The sequence below is a fragment of the Dioscorea cayenensis genome, chromosome 17, assembly GCF_009730915.1.
Source record: "Dioscorea cayenensis subsp. rotundata cultivar TDr96_F1 chromosome 17, TDr96_F1_v2_PseudoChromosome.rev07_lg8_w22 25.fasta, whole genome shotgun sequence".
Taxonomy (NCBI): Eukaryota; Viridiplantae; Streptophyta; class Magnoliopsida; order Dioscoreales; family Dioscoreaceae; genus Dioscorea; species Dioscorea cayenensis.
Window position 1 is genome coordinate 20,561,322 of NC_052487.1, and position 24,264 is coordinate 20,585,585.

At 34.3% G+C, this 24,264-nt stretch overlaps 5 protein-coding genes and 1 pseudogene across 6 annotated transcripts; 3 read left to right on the top strand and 3 right to left on the bottom strand.

The window, feature by feature from the left end:
• Positions 1 to 69: 69 nt before the first annotated feature.
• Positions 70 to 2,935, top strand: LOC120280242. 2 transcript variants are annotated; one of them, XM_039287015.1, is made up of 2 exons: positions 70 to 542; positions 2,612 to 2,935. In XM_039287015.1, exon 1 carries the CDS (start codon positions 128 to 130, stop codon positions 530 to 532), a length of 405 nt encoding a protein of 134 aa, XP_039142949.1. In that variant the 5' UTR covers positions 70 to 127; the 3' UTR covers positions 533 to 542; positions 2,612 to 2,935. The 2 variants fall into 2 exon arrangements, with proteins under 2 accessions (XP_039142949.1, XP_039142950.1); XM_039287016.1 differs by lacking the exon at positions 2,612 to 2,935 and adding an exon at positions 1,774 to 1,899.
• Positions 2,936 to 3,523: 588 nt separating this feature from the next.
• LOC120281245 lies at positions 3,524 to 5,087 on the bottom strand (annotated as a pseudogene).
• Positions 5,088 to 11,981: 6,894 nt separating this feature from the next.
• LOC120280326 (type IV inositol polyphosphate 5-phosphatase 3-like) lies at positions 11,982 to 14,329 on the top strand. The gene is given in 9 exon segments (XM_039287122.1): positions 11,982 to 12,146; positions 12,243 to 12,347; positions 12,431 to 12,467; positions 12,469 to 12,519; positions 12,521 to 13,180; positions 13,262 to 13,446; positions 13,530 to 13,638; positions 13,716 to 13,858; positions 13,920 to 14,329. Coding segments are annotated over 9 exon segments (1,653 nt in total). The 5' UTR covers positions 11,982 to 12,015; the 3' UTR covers positions 14,152 to 14,329.
• Positions 12,980 to 19,181, bottom strand: LOC120280327 (sterol 3-beta-glucosyltransferase). Its single transcript, XM_039287123.1, is given in 17 exon segments — positions 12,980 to 13,108; positions 14,396 to 14,478; positions 14,554 to 14,662; positions 14,664 to 14,777; positions 15,229 to 15,268; positions 15,372 to 15,431; positions 15,522 to 15,734; positions 16,316 to 16,520; positions 17,009 to 17,043; positions 17,337 to 17,392; positions 17,514 to 17,615; positions 17,789 to 17,870; positions 18,434 to 18,504; positions 18,595 to 18,672; positions 18,674 to 18,738; positions 18,816 to 18,972; positions 19,045 to 19,181. Coding segments are annotated over 16 exon segments (1,485 nt in total). The 5' UTR covers positions 19,120 to 19,181; the 3' UTR covers positions 12,980 to 13,108; positions 14,396 to 14,455.
• A 1,373-nt stretch (positions 19,182 to 20,554) lies between these two features.
• On the top strand, positions 20,555 to 22,883 carry LOC120280120 (dehydrogenase/reductase SDR family member 12). Its single transcript, XM_039286858.1, has 10 exons — positions 20,555 to 20,658; positions 20,746 to 20,807; positions 20,894 to 21,013; positions 21,204 to 21,303; positions 21,384 to 21,464; positions 21,591 to 21,640; positions 21,821 to 21,971; positions 22,096 to 22,152; positions 22,350 to 22,471; positions 22,568 to 22,883. Exons 1-10 carry the CDS (start codon positions 20,644 to 20,646, stop codon positions 22,779 to 22,781), a joined length of 972 nt encoding a protein of 323 aa, XP_039142792.1. The 5' UTR covers positions 20,555 to 20,643; the 3' UTR covers positions 22,782 to 22,883.
• Positions 22,884 to 23,015: 132 nt separating this feature from the next.
• On the bottom strand, positions 23,016 to 24,214 carry LOC120280641 (syntaxin-124-like). Its single transcript, XM_039287527.1, has 2 exons — positions 23,490 to 24,214; positions 23,016 to 23,402 (listed from the first exon to the last, which is right to left on the bottom strand). Exons 1-2 carry the CDS (start codon positions 23,963 to 23,965, stop codon positions 23,057 to 23,059), a joined length of 822 nt encoding a protein of 273 aa, XP_039143461.1. The 5' UTR covers positions 23,966 to 24,214; the 3' UTR covers positions 23,016 to 23,056.
• Positions 24,215 to 24,264: the final 50 nt, after the last annotated feature.

Here is a 24,264-nt window from a genome sequence, read left to right on the forward strand (position 1 = left end):
TTTAAATGCAGGGATTAAAATAAAATTTTGAGTATAATTTTTTTAACATAAAAAAAAAGTTATCATTTTTCATCAAATCTAAAACCCTAATTTTTCTCCGCGCGCTGAGAAATCGAAGATCGAGAGAATGCACCGAAGCACTCGATCTTTGCTCTCGAGAACCATCTTCGATTGCTTGTTCTCTCGATCTCCATCGATTCCCAAGCCTCACGTTGCGGGATTAACCCTAGTTTCTCCTCCTCGGCGATGGCTCACCGCCGGTGGCGAGGCGGCGGAGTACGGGAAGGAGATCGACGAGATCAATCTCAAGTTCGCCGAGGCACGGGAGGAGATTGAGGCCGCCATGGAGTCCAAAGAGACTGTGTATTTCAATGAAGAGGCTGAGTGTGCCCGCGAGGCTGCCAATGCCGCCCTTGGTATGTTCGATGGGTTGCTCGCGAGGTTGCCGGAGACGGAGAGGGCGGCGTTGCAGCGATCGATGGGGCTTAAGATGGAGCAGCTCAAGGCTGAGCTCAAGCAACTCGATGACTAGTTTTTTCGAGGTTGGTGAAATTCTTGTGTTTTGTTTTCCTGAATTTCATTTATGCTTCATATTCATGTTATTTATGATTAATTAATTCTCTTTGATTGATTTGGAATCCGTTCATTTGCTTTTGCTTTTGTTCATTAGGGATTATATTCAAAATGAGTCATTTTTCGAGGATAATGTGAAGTTAAGCCCTGTGATTTGGAATGCAATTCTAAGGTTGTACTAGAGGAATTATTTCTGTGATGAACTTAGTGAATTAGGGTTGTTGGATTATTATAGCTTGAGCTTGTTGGAGTTTTTTGATGTTTTAGATTGGACTTTTATTGTTGAAGAAGAGAGCTGGATGGTGTGTTTTTTGCAACTAAACAAGAAGCATGTTGATTTTGAAGGGAATGAAAAAATTGGATTTGCTTCTTTGATGATATGCAAAGGCAACCTGTTGAGAGCCTTCTTGGTATTTTAGGAACATCTTTAGTCCAGGCAGGACTCTTTCTTGTTATATGCTTACTCAAAATTGAGAAACTAGTGTGTAGCTCTTCAAAGGCAAGATTTTTTTCATGCAGCATGTATTGTCACATGTCAACACAATATACCTGATCTTTTCCGGCTAGAATCTACAAAGATGTTTCTTTTGTCGATGATGGCCTATGAGAATTAGCTGTGTGCAACTAAATTAATAAAAAAAAGGAAAGGAAGGAACCATTTGAATGAACCATCTATCCTTCAGGCCATGTCTTGAGGGTACTTTGGATTTCCTTATTTATATTATGAGGCTTGATTCTAGTTAGAGTAACGTGTAGGTTATTAATTATATATTGATACAGAGAGGAGGCAAACTTTATTAGGATTTGGGATATGCTTCTTTCCATTTCTACTCCCTGTCTCACCTGAGACTAACAGGATTTAAACTTTATTAGTTGTTTACCTTATTGTGGCTGAGGTGATTGACATTTGACCTCGATTAATTGGCTTAATTTCTAATAAGACATTCCACCCATAGGTAATGGGCTTAGTGCTATATTTATGTGTTTTGGATTTCAGTGTAGGAGCTTTATTTTTTGGCTGTGTTTTTGATGATGTCCTGAACGCAATAGGTACAGGGCAGTAAATAATAATAAATGGTAAAATGCTCCTGGTTGGTTTACCCATTTACTCGTTCACAGCCTTGAATTATTGGAGTTTTTTATTATTTCGCATTACTCCACAGTGCTTTCCATCAGTATCTTTCTTATCATGAATTGTAGGCTGACAAACACCTGAGATCCTAGCTAGCCTTCCATGAAGCTGTTAGGTTTGCTGCATTACCACCTAGTGGGAGGCTCCAATTGATTGCAAAAAAGGACTTAAAAAAGAGTATTTGAACAGAAACTGTAGTATTCCAGGAAAAATGGGTGTGTGCCAGTGTTTTTTTGTGGAAACGTCAGTTTCGAATTGTATTCGCAATTCAGCCAATATAGTTAAGAGCTTACTACGGAAATGAGGAATGTTATATTCTGAGAACTACTTGTTTGTTTGCCTCTCTTTTTGAAGGGGTCTATGTCTTGTATGAAAATCATATCATTTAATTTTAATTAGCTTAACCAAATCCAGTATTAATAACTGTTCATACATGCATGATTAATCAAGGGTGAATAAAATCCCTTGTAGCAACAATAAGTTATAAGTTGTATCCATAAACTTTCCAATTACGGTTCTTTAGATCAAAACTTCATAGAAGTTTTTGCCATTGCTCACACACAGATAAGCATGCACACCCATGATTCCATATTTAGTCTAGAAAAGTAACTTAGCTCTACCTAACAGTTTTCACAATAAACATCCTGACGTTCACATTGAAAGATCTCAACCAACTTACTAATGAGCCCGAATTCCTAGTATCACATCAACCACTAAATTAAGTTTGCCCTCTGCTGTTTGTGGTTGTGACATCATAAGATATGCTCAAGTTAGTACTAGTAAAAAGTAAAACCTTATACTTTGGTAACAAAAAGCATAGAACACATGAAGGTAAATTTCTTTTTTTTTCCCCCTCTATTTTCCTTCAATCCAAGCACACTCATTGTCACCTGCTTCTTTTTGCAGATTAAGAGAACAAACATTCAAGTGAGACAACCTTGGGAAAATATGGAAAAATAGCTCTCTTGTGCCTCCTTCAAACAGAGCAAAATAAGTTTCATATTTATTTCTTGGCCATTTGAATTGGTCATCTTTCTGGTCAGGTATATGCATTCATGATTTCCTGAACCAAAAGTTAAATGATATGCCAGAATTGCTGGCCAATAATTATCAGGCCAACTGTTATACACTAGTTCATATCTCTTCCAGTCTTTATGTTTACTCTCTGGATATATTTCCTCTTCATTCAATGAAAGCTTACAAAATGCAATGAGATTTGATTTATCATAACTTGTCCTTTTTCTCTCTCTGGCTTTCAATTGCACTTATCATGTGTATATATATATATATATATTGAGTAAAATACATCAGCAAAAATATTCTTCATGTCTCTAATGTTTCTTTCTTTTTCTCATTGGTTTTTTTCTCTGATGGTTGGGAAACATTAAACCAAATTGTTGGGTTTTATTGTATTTTTTGAAGTAATTTATAAATAATATATAAGTATATTTATATATATATATATCTTATAAGCTTATTGATTGCACCAACAGGCATGAAAGATTCCCACGTTTTTTTTTTTGTACGTAATTAATGTACGTACTTCTCATAAGTTATGATCATGCAAGTACACGGAAGCATAATAAATGGGCATCCATAAATAAAAGAAAGAGTTGTTTTTACGTATATATCCCCACAAAACCTCATAATTTCATAGCATCCGAACCCAATTTATATATATATATATATATTACGTACCCTTTCTTGATACGTGTTTGCATGCATAAAATTTTTATTCACTGAAACATCAAACAACATAACAACACAACAACATAACATAAAAACTAACCATGCATACATGAAATGAAACTCATAAACTCAATGTTGTACTTCTTCTTCTTCTTCATCATTATCATCTTCATCTCTTTTTCTAACCCTAACCATCAAGCCATCCTTCATATGAAGCAAAATAGAAATCTTTGGACGTGGAACATGGCCATCTTTAACCTTAAAAACAAAGCTCTTAATCATGGCAGCAGCCATGGCTTTCATCTGAGTGAATGCAAGCTCTCTTCCCAAACAACTCCTTGGTCCACAATTAAACACAAAGTACTTATAAGAAGGCTCATGTTTAATCTTTCCATTCTCTGAAATCCATCTTTCTGGCTTAAACTCCATGCAATCCTTCCCCCATATCCCTTCCATCCTCCCCATTGCATACAATGAAACCACAACCATTCTCGAGTCATCGACATGTTCACCGCTCGGCAAAACATCTCTCCGATGAACTCCTTTGTGCTCAAATGGCACCGGAGGATACAGTCTCAAAGACTCCAACAATGCTGCATGAAGATATATCAAACAATGGAGATTATCATTGTTATGATAAGCTTTATCCAAACTGTATGCTTTTCTCTTTTAGTTCATTCAATATCTTTGTTTCAACTTGTGGGTGAGTTGCTACTAGCCAGAAGAACCAAGTGAGAGCTGAACTAGTTGTGTCTCTCCCTGCCAGCATTAGATTCAAAGTTGTGTCTCTAAGAAACTTATCAAAACCTAATCCTAACCCTAACCCTAATCCAACAACCTCTTCTTCACTCTCAAGGTATGATGAAAGTAAGTCTCCGGCTTTTGTTGTTGTGTTTTCATGAGTACTGCTTCTTCTTTGAGATATATAATGCATGATGAAATGATCAATGGTCTTCCATGCATTGGCAAGCTTCTTCTCCTTTGTGAACCTTATCCATTTCCATGTCAATGGAGTGACATGTCTGTAAAACAAGGCTTCTTCAGCATCATCAATGGCTTTGGCAAATGGTACACTAGGGAACCCTATTGAAAGAGAACAAGGATCAATGCCTAAGATCATGAAACAAGTGAGATCTAAAGTGAGTCTCAAGATAACATCTTGCAAATCAAATAGCTCATCTTTCTCAGCCAAATGGTTGAGAAGAGGAACAAGGCTTCTCTTTACTTTCTCATGGCTGGCTTGAGCTGCAAAAGCTTTGAACCTCTTGTTGTTTATCAGTGCATGTGCTTTTCTTCTCTGAAACATCCATGAATCATGATCGGCATTGAAAATGCCATCGCCGAGGATATCGAAGATCTCGGAGAAGTTTTGATCTTTGTGGTAGTTTGTGAAGTTGGAGTTGAAGACATGGTTAATGTTGGCAGGGTCACAAGTGAGAAGGAGGTCCATGGAACAACCCCATGGACCTTTGAAGATGAAGGTGCAATGGCTTTTTCGGAGAATGTCGGTGAGCCAGTCATGGAGGTTTGGGGCGTGGAGGAGATAAGGGATCATGCCAACCACCGGCCAAGTGACCGGAAGACGGTGGCCGGTGTTTATGAGGAAGAGAATGGAGAAGCATGCAATGGAGAGGAGGATCTCTGGGTATTCAAGTATGAAGGATGCTAGTGTTTTGCATATATGCAAAGCCATGTTGTTGTTGTTGTTGTTGTTGTTTTTTTGGTTTTTGATAGTGTACGTGAAGAGTGTGAAGTGTTTGAGTGAGTGTTGTGAGGAGAGAGCTTGTATTTATAAGCTTATTTATTTATTTATTTAGGGTTTGTTTGATGTGAAGGATAAGGAGGGTTTAGGGTTTTATAATATTTAAATAAAAATGTTGGTTTAGGTTTTGTATATGAAAAAGAGGATATATATATATATATATATATATATATAAGGTTTCTTTAGGGTTTTAGGTTCTAGGGTTTGCATTAAAGAAGAAGAAGAAGAAGAAGAAGGGTTTAGGGTTTGTGTGAGTGAGTGAGAATGAGAGAGTGTAGGGTTTCTATTTTAAAAACAGAAGGGGAAAAAAAGAAGCGGGAGGAGAGGTTTAGGGTTTAGCAATTATTTTATTTATTTTTAAATTAAAATTAGTGGTAAAATTTTAATTAATGGTAATAAAAATATTAATATTTATAAAAAAATAATTACTTATTATGTTTATCTAGGCAATTAAATCTTGTGTGTGTGTATTTGGTTCTCAAATAAAAAAAAAATATTATTCAGGATGAAAATTTCTCTGTTTTAATTTGGTGTAGTATAGTATACATTTAACTATATATATATATATATATAAACTTAAATTATAGTACTATACCATTAACATATGGTGGCGCATATGGCCACCAACCAAATTAAGAAGAATTAATAATGCATATCACTTCACATAATTAATTCAAAACTCTGCAAATATTCATGTTATAGAATCCAAAATCTTGTCTTCTTCACCATAAATGATTCTTATCCACATTTCAAGTTTTCACCATTTTACTTTTACTCTCTCTCTCTCTTCAAATGGTAACTTTAAATTTTATATTATAATTGATGATGATTCAATTTTAATAAAGTCTAACAACATAGTTTGGCCCAAAGATCTTTGGTTCAGTGGTATTATTTTTACTATGAAAGACCTGATGTATGAGATATCTAAATCAAATTATGCAATGATACTATATATGAGTTAGGAGCGGGTTTACAATCCAATCCTCTTATTAGTTGGATTAGAACATATGGGCGGAACCTCAATGCTGCCTACATTTCAATTTCTTGAATATGTGCACTTGTCGGACTTTTTTAAATAAATAAAAAATAATAAAAATAAAAATAATAAAAGTAACATAGCTTGGCCCCAAAGTTAATTTTAATTAATTAGTTTATTACATGATTGAGTTGAAAATAATCAAAGTTTTTTAAACAAGTTAATTTTTGATTGCTTGATTCGAGAAACATTCTGATCACTTTGCATATTAAATGAGTGATATGAAATTGGATTCAATAATTAATCCTCGAAGTTCTTAAACTTAATACTTATTTTATTATTGATTATAATTGAGGTGAACAAACAATTAATGGTTTAATAACTCACTCAAGATATAACATTAATTAAAATAAAAAATTATGGTTAGGTTGATCACTAAATTTCAAAAACGAATCAAAAAAAGAACAAGATTCTAACCTTAATTATTGTTGACTGTTATAATTATTATTAAATTTAATTTAAAAGGTCTTAATTGTGAATGTAGACAAATGGAACCATATTAATTTATATATGTTCACATAATAAAATCACAAGACATAGACATAAAGATACACGTATTCTTATCAAGGTCAACTTCTTAATCATTTTAAATGTCGGCAAATTAGCAGAGATTAAACAATGATTAAATCTAATTAACTTCTTGAAATATATACATTAACTTTTCATAATATAAGAGAGAGATTAGCAATCAATCAATCATATAATAATTGAGCTAAATTTAGTCGGCAAATTAATGAACATAGAGAATAAAAGCATCAATTGGATATAAAAAAAAATAGATAGTTAACAATCAATCAAATGAAATAAAAATATATTTATAGGATTTTATCTTATTATGAATTACTTGGGTACTAATCTTTCTTCATTATGTTCATGTGAAGGGATGAGAAAATCACATGAATAACAGCTTAACTATACATACATTTATATTTCTTATCTGTCATAACACCTACCATATGAATCAAACTCTCTCCTCCATGATTCTCAATATTTTTGGAGAAATTTCAGGGCTTTCATCATTTTTTTTTTTAAATTTTCACAATTAAATGCGCCAAGCCATATAGCATATTAGGGTGTGTACATGCATATAGGCAATAATACTTCATCTTTATGCCCTTACCCTATCAACATAAGGATTAGGTTGCAAATTCGTTCACACAGTCATGGACCCTTGACACCTGTGTCAAATGCATTTCAAACCTAAACAATGAAAGTCCTGCAAATCAAGTTTTTTTACTGTGTGAATTAGAATTACGAGACCAAAAATCCTATGGTATTAATTATTATTTTTTTTATCAATTATTTTGCTTGATTTTTTTATTTAGAAGAAATATAAATCTAGTATTAAACATCAGCTTCAATTATTTTTGAGAGTCTATAATTTGAAGCCTAATTTAAGAAATAACACAAGTTACAAATTTGGGAAATTCAATTATATTTTTTCTATCTCATCTTTTTGCTTTTATTTAAAAAAACTTTACATTTAGCTGTAAATATCCTACTTCAAATATTTTTCACGAGTTTATATATAGTCCATATTAATTTATATAAAGTAAAGCCTAATTTACAGAAAATAGCATAGGCTATGCGTTGAAAAGTCTGTCAAATTCCAGGAAGTTAAAATCATTACTTAATCTGAAAGTAACTTTTTCATATTTGTTAAAATTTATTATATATATATATATATATAAGGCCCAATCATGTTTGGATTTCAAAATTATAGTGACTTTTAAATTTGTATTTAATGATCATTGTTGATTCATACACCGAGTACTTAACAGTAATTAATAATATATTATACTACTTAACAATATCTTATAATGTAATAGTAACTAATAATAAATTATGTATACCATTCCTATAAATAATATAATCTAACATCCATAGATTTTAAAGAACTAAATGCGCACAAAGAAACATATATATATACACACACACGAACATCCCTAGATTTATCAAAGATAGAGAGACAAAAAAAAATAATAATAATAATAATAAAATATTATGAGAGATATAGAAACAAATGAGGATATAAACAATTAAATGAATACTAAAAAACGGATTGTATCAATAGTTAAGGGGTGAGTATGTTGTTCTTTTTTGGGTTTTTAGTTAAACTGAAGTGTTAGTGAACGTTAGATTTAACGATTGTGATTGATTGAATTATTGTATCAATTAGGATGGAATGATACATATTAAAATACTGTGTATTTCACTTTTGATTGTGTTACTGTTTTTAAATACAGTTACACTAAAAGCATGGGATTCACATTTCAACGGTCATGATGAAGGCTCATAAATATTGAACTCTATGAATCTTCTTAGTTGGCCAAGTTGGCCAAAAAAGTAGATGTTGTTCTATGAATCTTCTAGGGCATACTGTTTAAACAAAACTTGTTAGTGCTAATAAGAAGTAGGCCAAAAAAGTCAATGTCTTAATTATCTTAAATCAAATGATTATGTTTAACCATTCAACGGTTTCATAATCACATATAGTGCCACAACCTTCTTCTATTAGTTTTCTTTTGCAAAAAGAAAAAAGAAAAAAGAAAAAAAAGACACTAGAGTTAAAAGGTGACGATCAATCCATCTCATGATTAAAAAGTGATTACTCATAAGATAGATTATAATTAAGTCTATTAATTTTTGCAACCACCACTATATGACTATCACTACCACCACCACTAACTAAAAAAAAAAAATTAGTCCCTTAAAATATTATTAGCTCCTTAATCTTAGACAAATTAAATAGAGATTAATTAATTTAGTATAAAATGAAATGTGATGCTAGTGAAGGAGCATGTTATGTGTATTTGATGAACTTATAAACAACAAATAATTCAAATGAATAGTCTTATATTTATTGATCAAAAGGCAACAATGATGTTGCTTTTTTTTCTCTCTTTTTTTAAATTTGCATTGTTTATTATCTTTAAAACGAGTAAAATATGAAGACTTTAAGTCATTGATAATGGTAAAAGAAAGAAGTTAGAATTTTGTTGGCAGGTAAGAATGAGAACTTCTTAATTAGTTTATCATTTTCTCTTGGGTTTGATAAAATCGACAAGCGACAAATCAACGGACAAACGACGGAGTGCGAGGTGCATCAGCTACGATGGCAATGACGACCTCTTGGGGAATAATCCCCGTCTATGCAACTTTGGAGGGAGAACGAGTGGAATCCTTGACACGTAACTCCTCATGGAGGACCCTAAATATGAATTGTAATATGAGAGATTTAAACTCGAAACCTCTAAATTACAATCATGGGTAGTTACCATTGGGCTAGCCCAAGGTTTCTCTCTTGGGGCTTTCACTTTCACACTTTTATAAATAAAATACAATTACTAATACACTTTCAAAAAATACTTATATATATATATATTAGAAGTTAATATGTAATTATCCAAAAAAAAAAAGAAGTTAATATGCTAAAATAAATTTATCTTATTATAAGATTTTTAGTAATAAGAGCATTTTTATAAAAAAAGTATATTGACAACACTCAATAATCAATACTCAATTTGCAATATAACAGAAAATCATAATGCATGAGTAAAATATCAATAAAATCAGTAATAAGCCTTTAACCTCTTTAAATATTCATTTTATTTATATCTAATTTGTGGTTTATAATTAACAATATAATTTAAATCTCAAAGAGCAAGAGTTTGAATCCTATTTATGACTTGTAAATAAATTTTTTTAAAAAATTATACATAAGAATATAAAATCATAAAAAACTAATACGGGAAAAATTAAGATGGTTTATATAGTCAAAGTCGTATCATTAATATTTTAACTTATCAAGAATCATATGAAGAGTAATTAATTATTTCGATGGTTGAAATCAAATCAAAGAAGTATGACCTTGTTTTCATTAATAAATTCCTAAATGAAAATGTAATTTTCACTACGTGTCCATCTATGAACCGCAAACAATTAATTTAATCCACCTTAATTAAAACATAAAAATTTAATTCAAACCATACTTTATATATATATATATATATATATATATATATATATATATATATAAACATTTAGACAAAACCAAGACATTGATATAAATATGGGCAGAGAAAACGAGTAGATAAGATTAGATATCTGATCAAATATATATATATATATTAATCTAATTAAATAAAATATTAAATCAGACAAAAATACAAGACATGATATCTTCATTGGAGGGGACATCAATCTATTGATACTTCATTTAATCAAATTTTGGCACTACCATTCCATGTGCAATGTGCATTCATGAGACAACAAATCCAAACTTTCTACACATATAGTTCTTTTTATTTTTATTATTAAAATATGTAAGCAAAATTATTAAAATATACATTGGTTTTAATTTTAAATAAAAATTTAGTAGGTGGTTTTTTGTTTTTTTTTACCTCAAGTCTTCTGCAACAAAATATGGGACGTTGTTTAAAAAATAGATCTTTCTCAGCAAATGTTATAATAGGCAAAAATTTATCATACATTCAAGCAGGTTTTTCATTTTAATATATATATATATATATATATAGTATATTTAAGCGTCATGCATACTCTATAAATATTGATGCAGTAGATGGATTGAAATTTCAACGATCTGCAGATATTTGATGAAATAGTATTATCGTGCTTTATAAATAAGTACAGATCGACAGATTTGAAATGAAATGCGATCGTATTGTCAATAACTAAATTGATCTGAAATCGTCAAATCGTAATTCCTACAAAAACTAAAAAAACACAGGACAACCTATCCATTACTCTATGTCCCTCTCTACAATGGGACACTATTCCCACCAATAGACGCCCGTCTGAAGACCCTATATATATCTTTTATGTATGTATCTTTAGATATATTATTATTTTTATAATATAAGCACATATTATCAATTATATTTAAATTTTAAATTAGAATTATTTATAGAATAAATGTATATTATATGTATTTATAATAACAAATATTATTTTAAAAGGGAAAAAGATTAAATAGAGGAGGATCTTGATGTTCCAAGTGGCAGCATCCAACCTCACTGACAAAGAGTTAGTTGCCATCTTGTGATGAAATGGAGGTTATATTAAAGTTACAGGTTTAAAGCCAACTTGGTTATTACAAAACACAACTACTTTAGTTATCATACACAACCTCAAAGAGAAAAGCAAGAAAATCAAAAGCATGAGACAAACTAGAATGAAAAAACATGAAGAGGTACTTGATATTAAATCTCTTTGTTTTTTTCTTGTTCTTTTGATGTTCTCTTATAAGTTGTTTGTGTTTGTTAATTTTTGGTATTTGATTGAATTTTGAAGCATTCATGGCCAAACGATTGTGTTCAAGAAATGGCTCAATATTGGCTCCAATAGTACTGATTTTAGTGCAGATATTGATGAAGGAGATGATGAAAACGAATTAGATTACGAAGGTTATTTTCATAATATTCTTGTTCTTATTTGATCTTCTGTTTTTAAAATTTTCTCTGAATTTTGTGTTTTGATTTGCAGAAATGAATTGTTTGGATGAAACAAGAGTGAATACTGGTATGTCAATGATAGTATTATAATTGCCAACGACCTTTCTGGCCTATTGAGACATCTGGGTCGCCGATAGCCTCTCACCGAGCTGGTGAGAGTTCGATTCTCATCGAGCGCATTTCGGGAGTTGTGAATCAGTGATTTGTGTATGGGTGGTTCAGGCTACGTGAGCATGGCTCCATCCCCATTTATTCCACCGAGACTTGGCACGCCCCCTGCCTTTGAGCGGTTCGCCCGCTCCTCTTTCCCAAAAAAAAAATGATAGTATTATAATTAATTCAAGTTCAAATGCATGAATTTGTATTTATGAACTTTGGTTTTTCTGCATTTCAAACTGTCAAGAGAGCATGCCATACAAATACAGACGAAGAAAATCCGAGACTTTTCGAGCACAATATATCAATTCAAAGAGAACTGAGGTATGTTTAATCTCCAAAAATATAATAAACAGATGAAAAATACGAAAAAGAAACCGAGATTTTGATTGTGTTTCTGTTTCTGTTTCTGTTCTTCAGGATCTGTGTTGGGACATGGAATGTTGCAGGAAAACTCCCACCTGAAGATTTGGACATTGAAGAATGGTTGGACATGGATGAACCAGCAGATATTTATGTGCTTGGGTAAATTGAAATCTTCCGAGCAATTCTTCGATTGATTCGATGTTTGTTTGCAGAGCTTGTGATTGAGATTCTCTGATTTGTAGTCTTCAGGAGATTGTACCATTGAATGCCGGAAACATATTTCGGAGCTGAAGATAATCGGCCGGTTTCAAGATGGGAGCGCATTATCCGCTGAAACACTGAACAAGATCACACCGGTTAAGCCGAAGTATAAGTGTTACAGCGATCCTCCATCTCCGTCGAGATTCAAGCCATCGGATGATTCTGTGATTGCTGCTGTGGAGCTGTTGCCTGAAACTGATACTGACAGTGATGAAGAAAATGTTCATCCCTTGGATGACGATGATGTCGGAGTACAACAGGAACTAAATGAACAAAAAAGACCATCTCTGATGAAGAGATTAGATCGGTGTCATCGGCTTAGCTCAATTGAAGATGAATTCACTGCTTCAGAGAAGAAGTTAACAAAAACTGTCAGCAGCTTAGAGAAGGTTGGATTAGTTTGGCCAGAACCGCCATTGGACTTGCTATCACACTGCTCATCATTAAGCTCTAAAAAGTCATTCAAATCAGTGAAGTCGTTCAGATCACAATCTTCTATCAAGTTTGCGATTCAGGACAACATTGATCCATCGGAGATGAGCTTGTTCGCCGAGCTTAACCTTGATGATATGATACGCAGGAAAAAGCGGTCTCCTTTTGTAAGGATTATAAGCAAGCAAATGATCGGCATTTTCATATCCATATGGGTTCGCCGGAGCCTGCGAGAACACATACAAAACTTGAAAGTATCAACAGTTGGTGTTGGTGCAATGGGGTACATTGGCAACAAGGTAAAAAGAGTTCTCCAATTTGTGTATTGGTGTTACAATATTCTCTGAAAATTGTTGACAAAGTTCTTAAATTGATTCCAGGGAGCAATATCAGTGAGCATGTCTATATATCAAACACTTTTTTGCTTTATTTGTAGCCACTTGACATCTGGGGAGAAAGAAGGGGATGAACATAAAAGGAATGCTGACGTCCATGAGATTCACAAGAGAACACAATTCAACAGAGTTTCTGATATTGGATTACCGAAAACAATCCATGATCATGAGTGAGCACAATAACTTCATTCTTTTTTTCTAAATATGTTTCAAAATTCACAGAGCTTGATCCAGAATTTCTCAATCTTGATAGAAGAATTATCTGGCTTGGAGACTTGAATTACCGAATAAATTTACCGTATGAGAAAACACATGAACTCATTGCGAAAAGGGAGTGGTTTAAGTTGGCTGAAAAGGATCAAGTGAGTCATGAATCATGATACTTCTACTTGTTTTCCTAACATTCTCTGATAAGTGATCTACTAACTCTTCATTGCAGTTAAAGAAAGAGCTCAAGAAAGGGCGTGCTTTCGATGGGTGGTCGGAAGGTGTGATCGATTTCCCACCTACTTACAAATTTGAAATGAATTCAGGGAAATACGTTCGGGACGAACAAAAGGCTGGAAGGAGAACTCCTGCATGGTATCAACTTCTTAATTTTCATTCATTTAACAAATGCAATCTGAATAGGTTTTTTGCTCAGGTGTGATCGAATTTTGACATATGGGAAGGGTATGAAGCTAATGGATTACAAGAGAAGTGAACTGAAGTTTTCCGATCACCGTCCTGTGACTGCTGTTCTTATGGCAGAGGTTGAGGTCTTCAGTCACAGAAAACTTCAAAGAGCTCTTACTCTCACTGACAAAGAGATTGAAGACGGAGATATTTTAGCGGATCTAGATATCCATGCTCAAATGGGTCATATAATGCTGTAAAAAGTTCGGAGTGCAGAAAAATCTAAAACCATGGATACTTGTACAACAATACTAATGATTTAGCAGTTAGTTAGCATGTAAGTTTCCATCCATACTGATTTTAAAAGCCCATTTTGATTGGACTACCGACCTCTATTTTCATTTCATGGAAAAAATGGTTGTCTATTCACATTGAAGTCAAAAAAGAACAGAAAAAGAGAAAGTAAGCAGAATTCAACATTTGCTGGAGAGATGTCAAACTCACAAATCAAATTCATATCAGCTTTTTTGCTCTCCAGAACAAATGACTACTTCCTTTAAAACTTTAATAACTTCTCTGACTCCATCCTGTAAGTGAACATAAGAAACATACTTATTAAAACAAGCTGACTAACTGAATGATAATTTTAATTGGTGACATACCTCCTGCAGATATTCTCCGGGCAATTATAGTTGCTTGATCTTTTATTTCACGGGATAAGGCAGTTGTGACGGCCTTGGATAGGGCATCCGCAGCAAGCTGAATGCTTTGTAGCATCATCGCTGTCTGGAACCAGATGTTGCTTTTGGAGAGGTGTGGGTGCAACTCCTAACCAGCAAAGCCTTTCCGCCCAGTAAAACTGATCTAGCAGGAATGGGCATAATATCTGCCAACAGAACAGTGTATTAGTCATTTGATGCACATCCGAGATATTATAGGTACAAGAAATCAATGCATGACATGCATGTTCTTTCTTGGTCAAATGCTATCTCATTTATAAACAATAAAACTTTCTGCTGATTGAATAGAACTGCAAGCAACTACATATGATTTAGAGATGCTAACTATCTTGTATGGTATGTATTGTCCTGTTGGACCTGAGCAAACAAATGTTCCTAGATGCTACGTATATTAAGAGTCACATGCATGCTCACCCAGGTGGCAAGTGAAATGAACAACCATACTGATGGCAAGCACCATGTAACACATCCAAACACCAATAGTATGAAACACTTTTGTATTAATTGCAGATAGCTTACATTCAATAGTAACATCAGTAAATTTCTAAAGATATATGTAATTAATCAAGTGTTTGCTGATATGCTTCTAAAACCAACCTGAGGAATTCCAGCATGCAGAGCTGCAGCAGTAGATCCACTGGTAAATGCAGGAGAGAAAATATAGGACACTTTTAGTCAGTGTTTACTGACCTTTAAGGTACAATTGGGAGAGATGAGGGCATAACCTAGAGGATGCTCACCTGCCTCCATGATGTATTGCAACAGCACACTTGGGAAAGATCCAGCTATAGGGTATGCAACTAATAATATCACGAAACAAAGGAGCAATAAGAAATTAGGTTAATTAAATGAATGCAGAGAATGGAAGTACTTGAATGAACAGCACTGACCCAGAAAAACAAAAGAGCCGATTGTTGAATAGGGAAATGCCATCTTCACTGCCTTTCAATTGTTCCTGTTCACTTGATGACCCAGTTAGTGATCTAATCAAAGCATCCAAAGGCTCATATCCAGCCGAAAAAAGAACAATTTTGTGATTTGTGATCTCTACAACAGCTTTGAGCACCAAGAGAAATGCTCGGGGATTTGTAAGATAACCCATGCTGAAAAATACACAGACATCTTGGTTGTAAGGAATAAAGGAAATAGAACATAGGTTACTACAATATTAACTAGAAACAGGTACACAAGCATTAATTAGGATTTCTGTAGCAACAAAGTTGAAATGATTGAAAAGCAAGAGTTTCTACGAAACAGACAACATAAACTATTTCTAGTTTATTGCCATGCATATGCTTTCAGAAGAATACTAATTTCAAGTATGGTTCCGGATAAAGTATAGCAGGGCATGAACATGTTCAAATTAGAAGAGTAAGGTTCGCTTCCCACTGAGAGGCTTACGTCTTTTGCATGATGTCTCAATCCAGGTTGCAGATGATTTCCTTTTGGAGACAACTGCATTTGGGCAACCTTCTAGTAACAAATGCATTACGCAAATCATGAAGAAATGGCATATAATTTTGTGCTAATCAAATTGTCTTTCCCCAACGGGTATACATCCAATGTAAAGTAAAATTTTCGAATGTAATCAATCGGTATTCATAGTTTGAACAAAAAATTGTAGGTTCAATCATATATTGATATTTAGCAAGGAGAAAGAGGTATGAAAAGCTAATAAAATTACCTTCCAATAGAACTGAGGCCCACAAATATCGGTTTGCATGGACCAGATGGCTCCAGGATAAAATTTTGTAAATCAGCATGGTTTACACATAATTTATAGCTAGATGGATTTGAGAAAATTATTTCCCTACATTTATCACATGAAAATTGCCACTCCATGGGCAGAAACCAGAAACCACACACTCGACTATTTGATGGCCAGTAACCTGTCAATGTAGTCATTTTTCATAAAGTTAATTAGAAGAAGTGCATCTATAGACAACCAAGACACTGGAAAACATAACAAATAAGTGACTAATATGTAAGAAAATTAAAATATAAAAGAAAAGAAAAAGCTTTAACCACAAACAACGCATGTGCAGATCATGGAATAGCACATCCAGCCTGTTGAAATGCCATGCCCAGTAACGTGCTAAAAGACCCCTTTCCATTCCAGTATGGCATCATTGAGTAATGCAGGTGATATAGAAAATCCCACACTTAAAAGTAATTTCAATTCATTTGATCAAATTTTGAGTAGTTAACAAATAAAAGAATAGGAAAAAGAAGTGAAAAAGCACATGCAGCTAGTATTTATGACAATGCATGAGATTCATATTATCAGAGAGCAAAATCAACAACAATGAGGTGCTTCTACAAAGGTTGATCAAAAATAGATTGAAAATTAACAGAAGTAAACAATTCCATACAGTACCTGGGCATTCAACAATTTCCTTGCTGAAACCATACCTGAAAATTAAAGAAGAATTAAAAAGAAGATGACTGGGAATAATAGAACTTCAAGATAGCACAAAATATCGCATTGCATGTTGGATATGAGACAAGAAACTGATGATGAAACTACTGTTTTGTATAGAAAAATTAGCCAATGCATTTTATCTCAGTTGCTTATAAGTGAGGCCATAATTTAAAAAGTTGTAGGATAAGGTATGAACATCCAACCTAATTAATTTTGAACTCGCAATGACAAAACTAGTCTAACAAAGTAGTTTCTGCCACTGGATCTATGGATAGAATCTTACAGCAGTAATGGAGACTCTTCCCGTACATGCCACATGGGAAGATTGGTAACTGGATCCTGCAGCAGTCACCAACATCAAGAACATATAAATTAAAAGTGATCAATCACTTTGTCCTTGAAAATTTAAAGATCTGATCGAACAGATCATCATATAAAAATATTTGATTGATGCACCAACAGTGAAAGGAAACGGGCTCAGGTTCAGGCAATCACTTCTCCATGAACCCCACTCTTCTGTAAAAAGTGGCCACATCCAATGCATCACATCATTCCAGCAAACCTATGGATGTATTGGGAAAGCAAAACATTTAGTTCAATGAGACCATTAGTCTATACAAGGATTAAGTATATCTTTTCATCGTAGCATGTAAATGTGCGCATAAACAGAACCAGATTGTTAACCCAAAATGAAATTATAACAAAAATAACGGCATCACAATAAGTATCTTGTACCTTGTTAGCAGGAGCTTCTTGAAAATACTTGTAGAGAAGTGGAAGTTCCTGTCTGAATCGGTGCTCAAATGATGATGGGGCACTGACCAACATTTGAGAAATATCCAGCCATAGTAAGGATAAGGATAAATGATACACAAGAATCAGAGAAAAGGACTAATTACTACAAAAGAACCTCTAAGATATTAACAAAAAACCACAACAGGCACACGACTGGATAAAGGAAAAGCCTGCTCAGACATACATGCAATGCATATATTTTATAATGGGCAAATCACTGGTAAAATTCAGACATAACACAGGTTTCTATATGCATTAGCATGGAGGTTGCTAAATGCATTGTTTAGAACCATAACTGAAAGCGGTGAACTACTTATATTATGCAAAACTTTCAAACTCGTGATCCATGCAACATGAAGTTTGTGATAGTTCATGCTTAATTCCCTATATTTATTTGCTTACAAAAAAAACTTAAGCTGCGAAGTTATCTTATGTTCATAAATAATTCCATATATATGAATTCCAAAATCAAAACCAAACCTAAATCAGTAATGAAAAAATCAATCCAACCTTTGTCAGGGCAAGCTAGCAAAACCATATAACAAGGAAATCACAGTAACTGATGAAATGGCAAAGCTCACAAACCTATAAGGAACAACATAAGGAGCAGCAACAACACAGCGAACTTGAAACAATTCAGCCAGGCTCCATCCTTCCTGAAAGAACCCAAAAGAAAAAGAAAAATCCATCCACAAAGTCTCACTCTAATTTCAACCAAAATGAATTTATCCAAGTTTAATTTATACCAAAGCAAACAAATTGATAACAATAAAGTCACCCTCCAAGCTTGGGCCATCTCCAAAAACTCTCTCCATCGCAAAGCAAACACTCTTTCCTATGTTCATCCCGAATGACCCTCTTGCGCGTAGAGAAAGACAGACTCTCAGAATCTAAACAATCAAAACAACAAAACTATCAACAGCGCAACCTAATCAAATATAATCAAATCAAAAGAACAACAACACACCATCCAGAACAGCAGCAGGAACAACAGGGGGCGATGAGATCGGAACAAAGGACACGCCAATACCTTCCAAACGATCGGAAATGCTCCGATGAGCCAAGTGAGTGATCAATAGCACTTGATACTGCAATTGATCGCGCGCAAGAGCAGCGGCGATTGCCTGCATGGATTGAATAGGGGTAAAGCTTAGATAAGAGAAGAAAGAGAGGTCATTGATGATGAGAGGACTTACGGCAATGGGAAGGACGTCTCCCTTGGTCCCGAACGCCATGAAAAGAGCTCGAGCTCTCCGGCTCTCTCCCGCCATTGCCGTCCTCCGCCGCACAAACCCGTTTCCGTGATTTTTATGCTTTTGTCCTCGTGTTCTCATAAATTATTTACAGTCCCTATTAATTAAATTTTTGTGTAAATCCTTATAAGTCCCTGAATGTTTTATTAATAAATACCCTTTAATGCTCTTTTTTTTAACTAAAGGAAAGAATATAAATAAATAACTCACTTGTTTTTCATATTATATATATATACAAGTCATGGGACGTTTATAGGACGTCCTAAATTTTAAAAAGGGAAAGGGCAGAAAGTGGAGAGAGACAGAAAAAAAAAAAACAAGTTTAGAGAAAGAATGAAACATGAACATGAATATGAATAATTGGCGAACCATTGTACCCCAATGGCAACAAGTTGTTATATTATACTTGTGTTTGGTTTTTAGTTTAATTGTATGTGCAATAAAAACAGAGTTGAACAATTCAGATTAATTGAGTTATTGATCTACGGTTCAAATCAAAATACAGTGCATCTCATTTTTCACTGTATGTCCATTATTCATAATTACAGTATTACTATTTAGCTGAATGGTAGTAATAGTTGGACTACAATCCAACAAATGATGACTAACTTGCGCAGATTATAACTATGAGGACTGCATCCAATTTTTCGCTATGCTATTGTTTATAAGTACAATACTACTATTTAGCTGAATGGTAGCAACCGATGGATTACAATCCAACAGCTGGTGACCAACTTGCGTATATTGTCTTTTTTTAAAAAAAAAAAACTTGCTTTGATTGTAAATCTGTGGACATGTGTAAATGACCCTCTTTATATATATATATATATATATAAGACCAATCCTATATGGGGTCCATAGATAAAAAATCTATGGATGTCCATTATTAGTCATTGGATCTCAATCTAACAGTTACATGTACAACAATTATTGTTTGAAACAGTATAATCATCAGTACTATTATTCATCAATGTTAGCCGTTAGATCACAATCCAACGGCTGATAATTGGACGCCTATAGATTTTTTATCTATGGACGTCCATAAATAATGTAAATTCTCTATATATATTTTTAAAAAAACACTACAATTCATTAAGAGCAAACTGTGATTACAACAACACAGAATGAACGAACAGGACAAACAAAAGAAAAATAACTACAAAAAGAAAAAGAAAAAATAACTAGTATAAACAAAAGACGCTATAGAGAAAACAAAACATGCACAAGGTGAAACATAGATGTCACCAACAACAAAACAAAAACAAAAACAAAAACAAAATCAGGGGAAGGACACAAACAAGGGCTAAGGCAAAAGTTTAGAAACACTCAGACTGCGTCGGGATCATCGTTTCAATGAAATAAAAATAAATATTTTAAATTAAGTGAAAAATATTTGAGGTCAATAGTAAATATATATATATATATATATTTTCGAGGGTCTTGTTTGAAAAATCGTCTCATAGTCTAAACCCTGCAAACGAATGGCCCCTGTTTCTCCATTCACTCGCTCTCAGCTCTGGATTGACTCTTGTTTTCCCAGCGATGTTCATTCAGAAGGTGCGTTCACAAGCAATCAACCCCAAAGATCAAATCTTTGTAGTTTTTTCTTTGAATTACTTGTTTCTAGGAACTCTCAATAACTAGGCATGGAGGACTGCGGCGTTTGGGATCTATGGCTTCACTCAGTTCACCAAATCGGGGTTCCAGTAATTCAATTGATCCTTTTTATTTGAATTTTTGATTTATTTGTTGATTAATTTAGTGTTTATGATTCTGCAATTGTGAATTTCAGGGAGCATTCCAAGAATTTCAAAGCAGAGGATATGCAGATACAAATGGATGGGAAGAACTGCATGGTCACTGGTGCTAATTCTGGCATTGGTTATGCTACTGCTGAGGGTCTTGCATCACGGTAGTATTGATTTCATCCTTTCTTTCTGAATTCAATGTTGGTAATTGTACCTTTGTGCCTTGAATTCCTACTTAGAAGTATTCAAGTTGCAAGGATTTAGGGTTCATTGAAAATGCTCATTTTTTATATACATTAAATCTTTAGTTTGTGGGGTGTCATCTATATACAATTATATTTTTTTCTTCACCAGTGGTGCAACTGTGTATATTGTGTGCCGAAATGCGGAGAAGGGGGAAGCTGCTGTTTCTGAAATGCAGACAAAGACTGGAAACCCAAACATACATCTTGAGGTTTGACTACTTGATATGGTTTCTTGTTTCTGTAAATGCTTATTGAGTTTATAGTTCAACTAGTTAATTGTTAATGGCAGGTCTGTGATCTTTCATCTATCAGTGAAGTCAAGGCCTTTGTTTCCAAATTTTCTTCACAGGATAAACCACTTCATGTCTTGGTGAGTTTTTCCTAGTTGTTGGTTTCACATGCAAACAAATATACAGTTTACTTCCGGCCATTTATTTCAGTGTTCATTTTACTTGTTATGATAAACGTCATTGATACTGAAAAATTCTCGGCTTAGGTCAACAATGCTGGCCTAATGGAACATGACCGTGTGATTACTTCAGAAGGGTAATGCTTTTAAAAAATCCTTCATATATTGTTCGAGACTCTGTTAATCTTTCCATATTGAATTCTGTATAGAAGTTTTTTGTGCTTAAAATCTTCAGAGCTTCTGAGTCATAATTTTTATTGTTCTCTTGCATCCTTTTTTCTATATGGACACCTGATATGTTTTGTTACTGTCATAAGACTCGAGTTGAACTTTGCGGTCAATGTAGCAGCAACCTATACTTTGACAGAATTAATGTTGCCATTGTTGGAGAAAGCAGCACCCGAGGCTCGCATTATCACAGTCTCCTCTGGTGGGATGTACACAAGTCCTTTGACCAAGGACTTGCAGGTATTTTTTCAATTCAACAGCCCTTTTACATTAATCTCTGCTTGTTGGCTGTTATCTGGTTTGCCTTGAAGTCCTTTGCTGCTCATGATTTTAAACTTCATGTGGACAAATTGACATACTGCAGTTTAGTGAAACCAAATTTGATGGAACATTACAATATGCTCGGAACAAGAGAGTTCAGGTCAGTAATGCAGTGAGCTGTAATGAACTATTTTCTTTCTTTGGAAACTTCTGCAAATATCTCTTTTGTGCAACCAGGGATCTCTCAGGTTGATTAAGATTTCTCTATGAAATGTCACTTGTAAATCAAGGACGGCCAATCTAGGAATATAATGTCGACATCTTTTCCATTTCCTAATTCAAATCCACTTATTTCAGGTGGCATTAACTGAAAAATGGGCAGAAATGTACAGCAGTAAGGGAGTTGGATTCTACTCGATGCATCCTGGCTGGGCTGCTACACCTGGTGTTACCAAAAGCTTGCCTGGCTTTTCAGAGAAGTGAGAGCACTCTTGCTCTTCCTCGCACCGTTAAATTCTCGCTGCTACTATGTCTTTTACTGAATTTGATCAATCTGAAACATTTGATTTTCATAGATTATCAGGCAAACTAAGAACAAGCGAAGAGGGTGCTGATACTGCCGTTTGGTTAGCTTTACAGCCAAAGGAAAAACTGGTATCGGGTGCATTTTACTTCGACCGCGCAGAAGCTCCTAAGCATTTAGCACTTGCAGGGACTGCAAAATCGCATGCTGTTATCGATACAATCATCGACAGTCTCCAATCATTGTGTGGTTTTTCATCCAATTAATTTCACTTCTCGAATGAGAGAATCAATGCTACATTCTTGAGACCTTGTCTGGTTCCAAATTTATACAGAAAATGGTGAATTTATGTGACTTTTTATCATCAATTTGTTATATAATTGTATCTGTTTTAAATTTTTTTGTCATTCTGCAATTAATACTTTGACATTGCAGAAATCCTTTAACATAATTCAACTAACTGAAGATGATAATAAGAATCCAGTGATTAATTTCTTCAAGATTAACAAATTAATAACTAAAATTGTTTACAAAAAACATCTCAACTCATCCTCAAAACATTTACAATAACTGGAACAAGAATCAAAGCAAGAACAACAAGGCCAACAAGAAGAGCAATGCAAGTCCACTTCCTAGACTTCCTCTGATACTGCATTGCAGTCTGCAACTCCCCAGCACCCCTCCTCACAAACGAGTTGGCACGTGCCACGTGGCTTTCGATATCATCAATCTTCTCCCCTTGAGCTCCAACTAGCACAGCCATGTCCATGAACACCTGTTCAAGCTCCTTCAAACTCTTCTCCATCTCCTTAACTGCATCATTCCTCTCCTTCACCTCCATCACCACCTCCTTCATAAACCTCTCACTTCCTTCTCTTGTCGTCAACCTGATAAAATATGAGTAAGATAAACTTTATGCATAAAAGATAGATTTAATTAGTTTTATTCAATAAGATGAGCAACTCTAAGACAACCTTTCAATAACTTCTTCATCAACCATCTCTGTCCTGAGTTCTTGGAACTCATCCATCAACTTCTTAAGCTTTGATCCCAACCCTCCAACAACTGAAGTTCTAGTTCTCTCAGCAAGTGTCCCCGGCCCACAGCCGGGAAGTCTCCTGTGAGCCAAGTTGGCCTTATCAAGCTCTTCAAGCTTCATCTTCACTGTCTTAGCTTGACGTATAACTTGCCGGACGTCTAAGTCCATCTGAGCTCGGAGCTCTTTAATGGTGGTCATGTTGAGCACTGTCTTAGCTTCTTGGTTTGTATTGTGGAGTTGAAGATGGAGATATTGTAGGTTTTGGAGATCAACGTTGATGTTGTTTACGTCCATGAAGAAGTCATCAAGGTTGATGGATTCATGCATGGATTCCTGCATGCCATCTACGTGGGCTTGCCATTTCAAGTCAGTGTATCTCTTGAGTGATGTTGGAGAGAAGAGGTTGTTCATGGTGATGAGAAGGTACTTGGACAGGGGTCATGCATGCATTGAATGAGACGATAAGAGGATCTTTAAGGTTGTTAATGGAGGTTGATGGAGAGATTAAAGGGAAAAATGATGGAGAAGATGAAAGGTTTGGTAGGGATGAGTGGGTTTTGGGGAAAAGGTCAGGGAGGAAGGGACATGGCCATGCATGGTTGATTGCCATTTGGAATAGCCACAGAGAACCAAATAATAATTTAATTTTCATGTATAAAAAATTTAGATAACACCTTCATGTCATTTTAATTATATATATATATATATGC

What these genes read in the sequence shown, in the direction of transcription:
- LOC120280242 (XM_039287015.1), top strand. Translation starts at nt 128, where the DNA reads ATGCACCGAAGCACTCGATCTTTGCTCTCGAGAACCATCTTCGATTGC.
- LOC120280120 (XM_039286858.1), top strand. An exon ending in TTCACCAAATCGGGGTTCCA is followed by an intron (nt 20,808 to 20,893) that starts GTAATTCAATTG and finishes TGTGAATTTCAG; the next exon opens with GGAGCATTCCAAGAATTTCA. An exon ending in GCTGAGGGTCTTGCATCACG is followed by an intron (nt 21,014 to 21,203) that starts GTAGTATTGATT and finishes TTTCTTCACCAG; the next exon opens with TGGTGCAACTGTGTATATTG.
- LOC120280641 (XM_039287527.1), bottom strand. Translation starts at nt 23,965, where the DNA reads ATGAACAACCTCTTCTCTCCAACATCACTCAAGAGATACACTGACTTG. An exon ending in GATGAAGAAGTTATTGAAAG is followed by an intron (nt 23,403 to 23,489) that starts GTTGTCTTAGAG and finishes ATATTTTATCAG; the next exon opens with GTTGACGACAAGAGAAGGAA.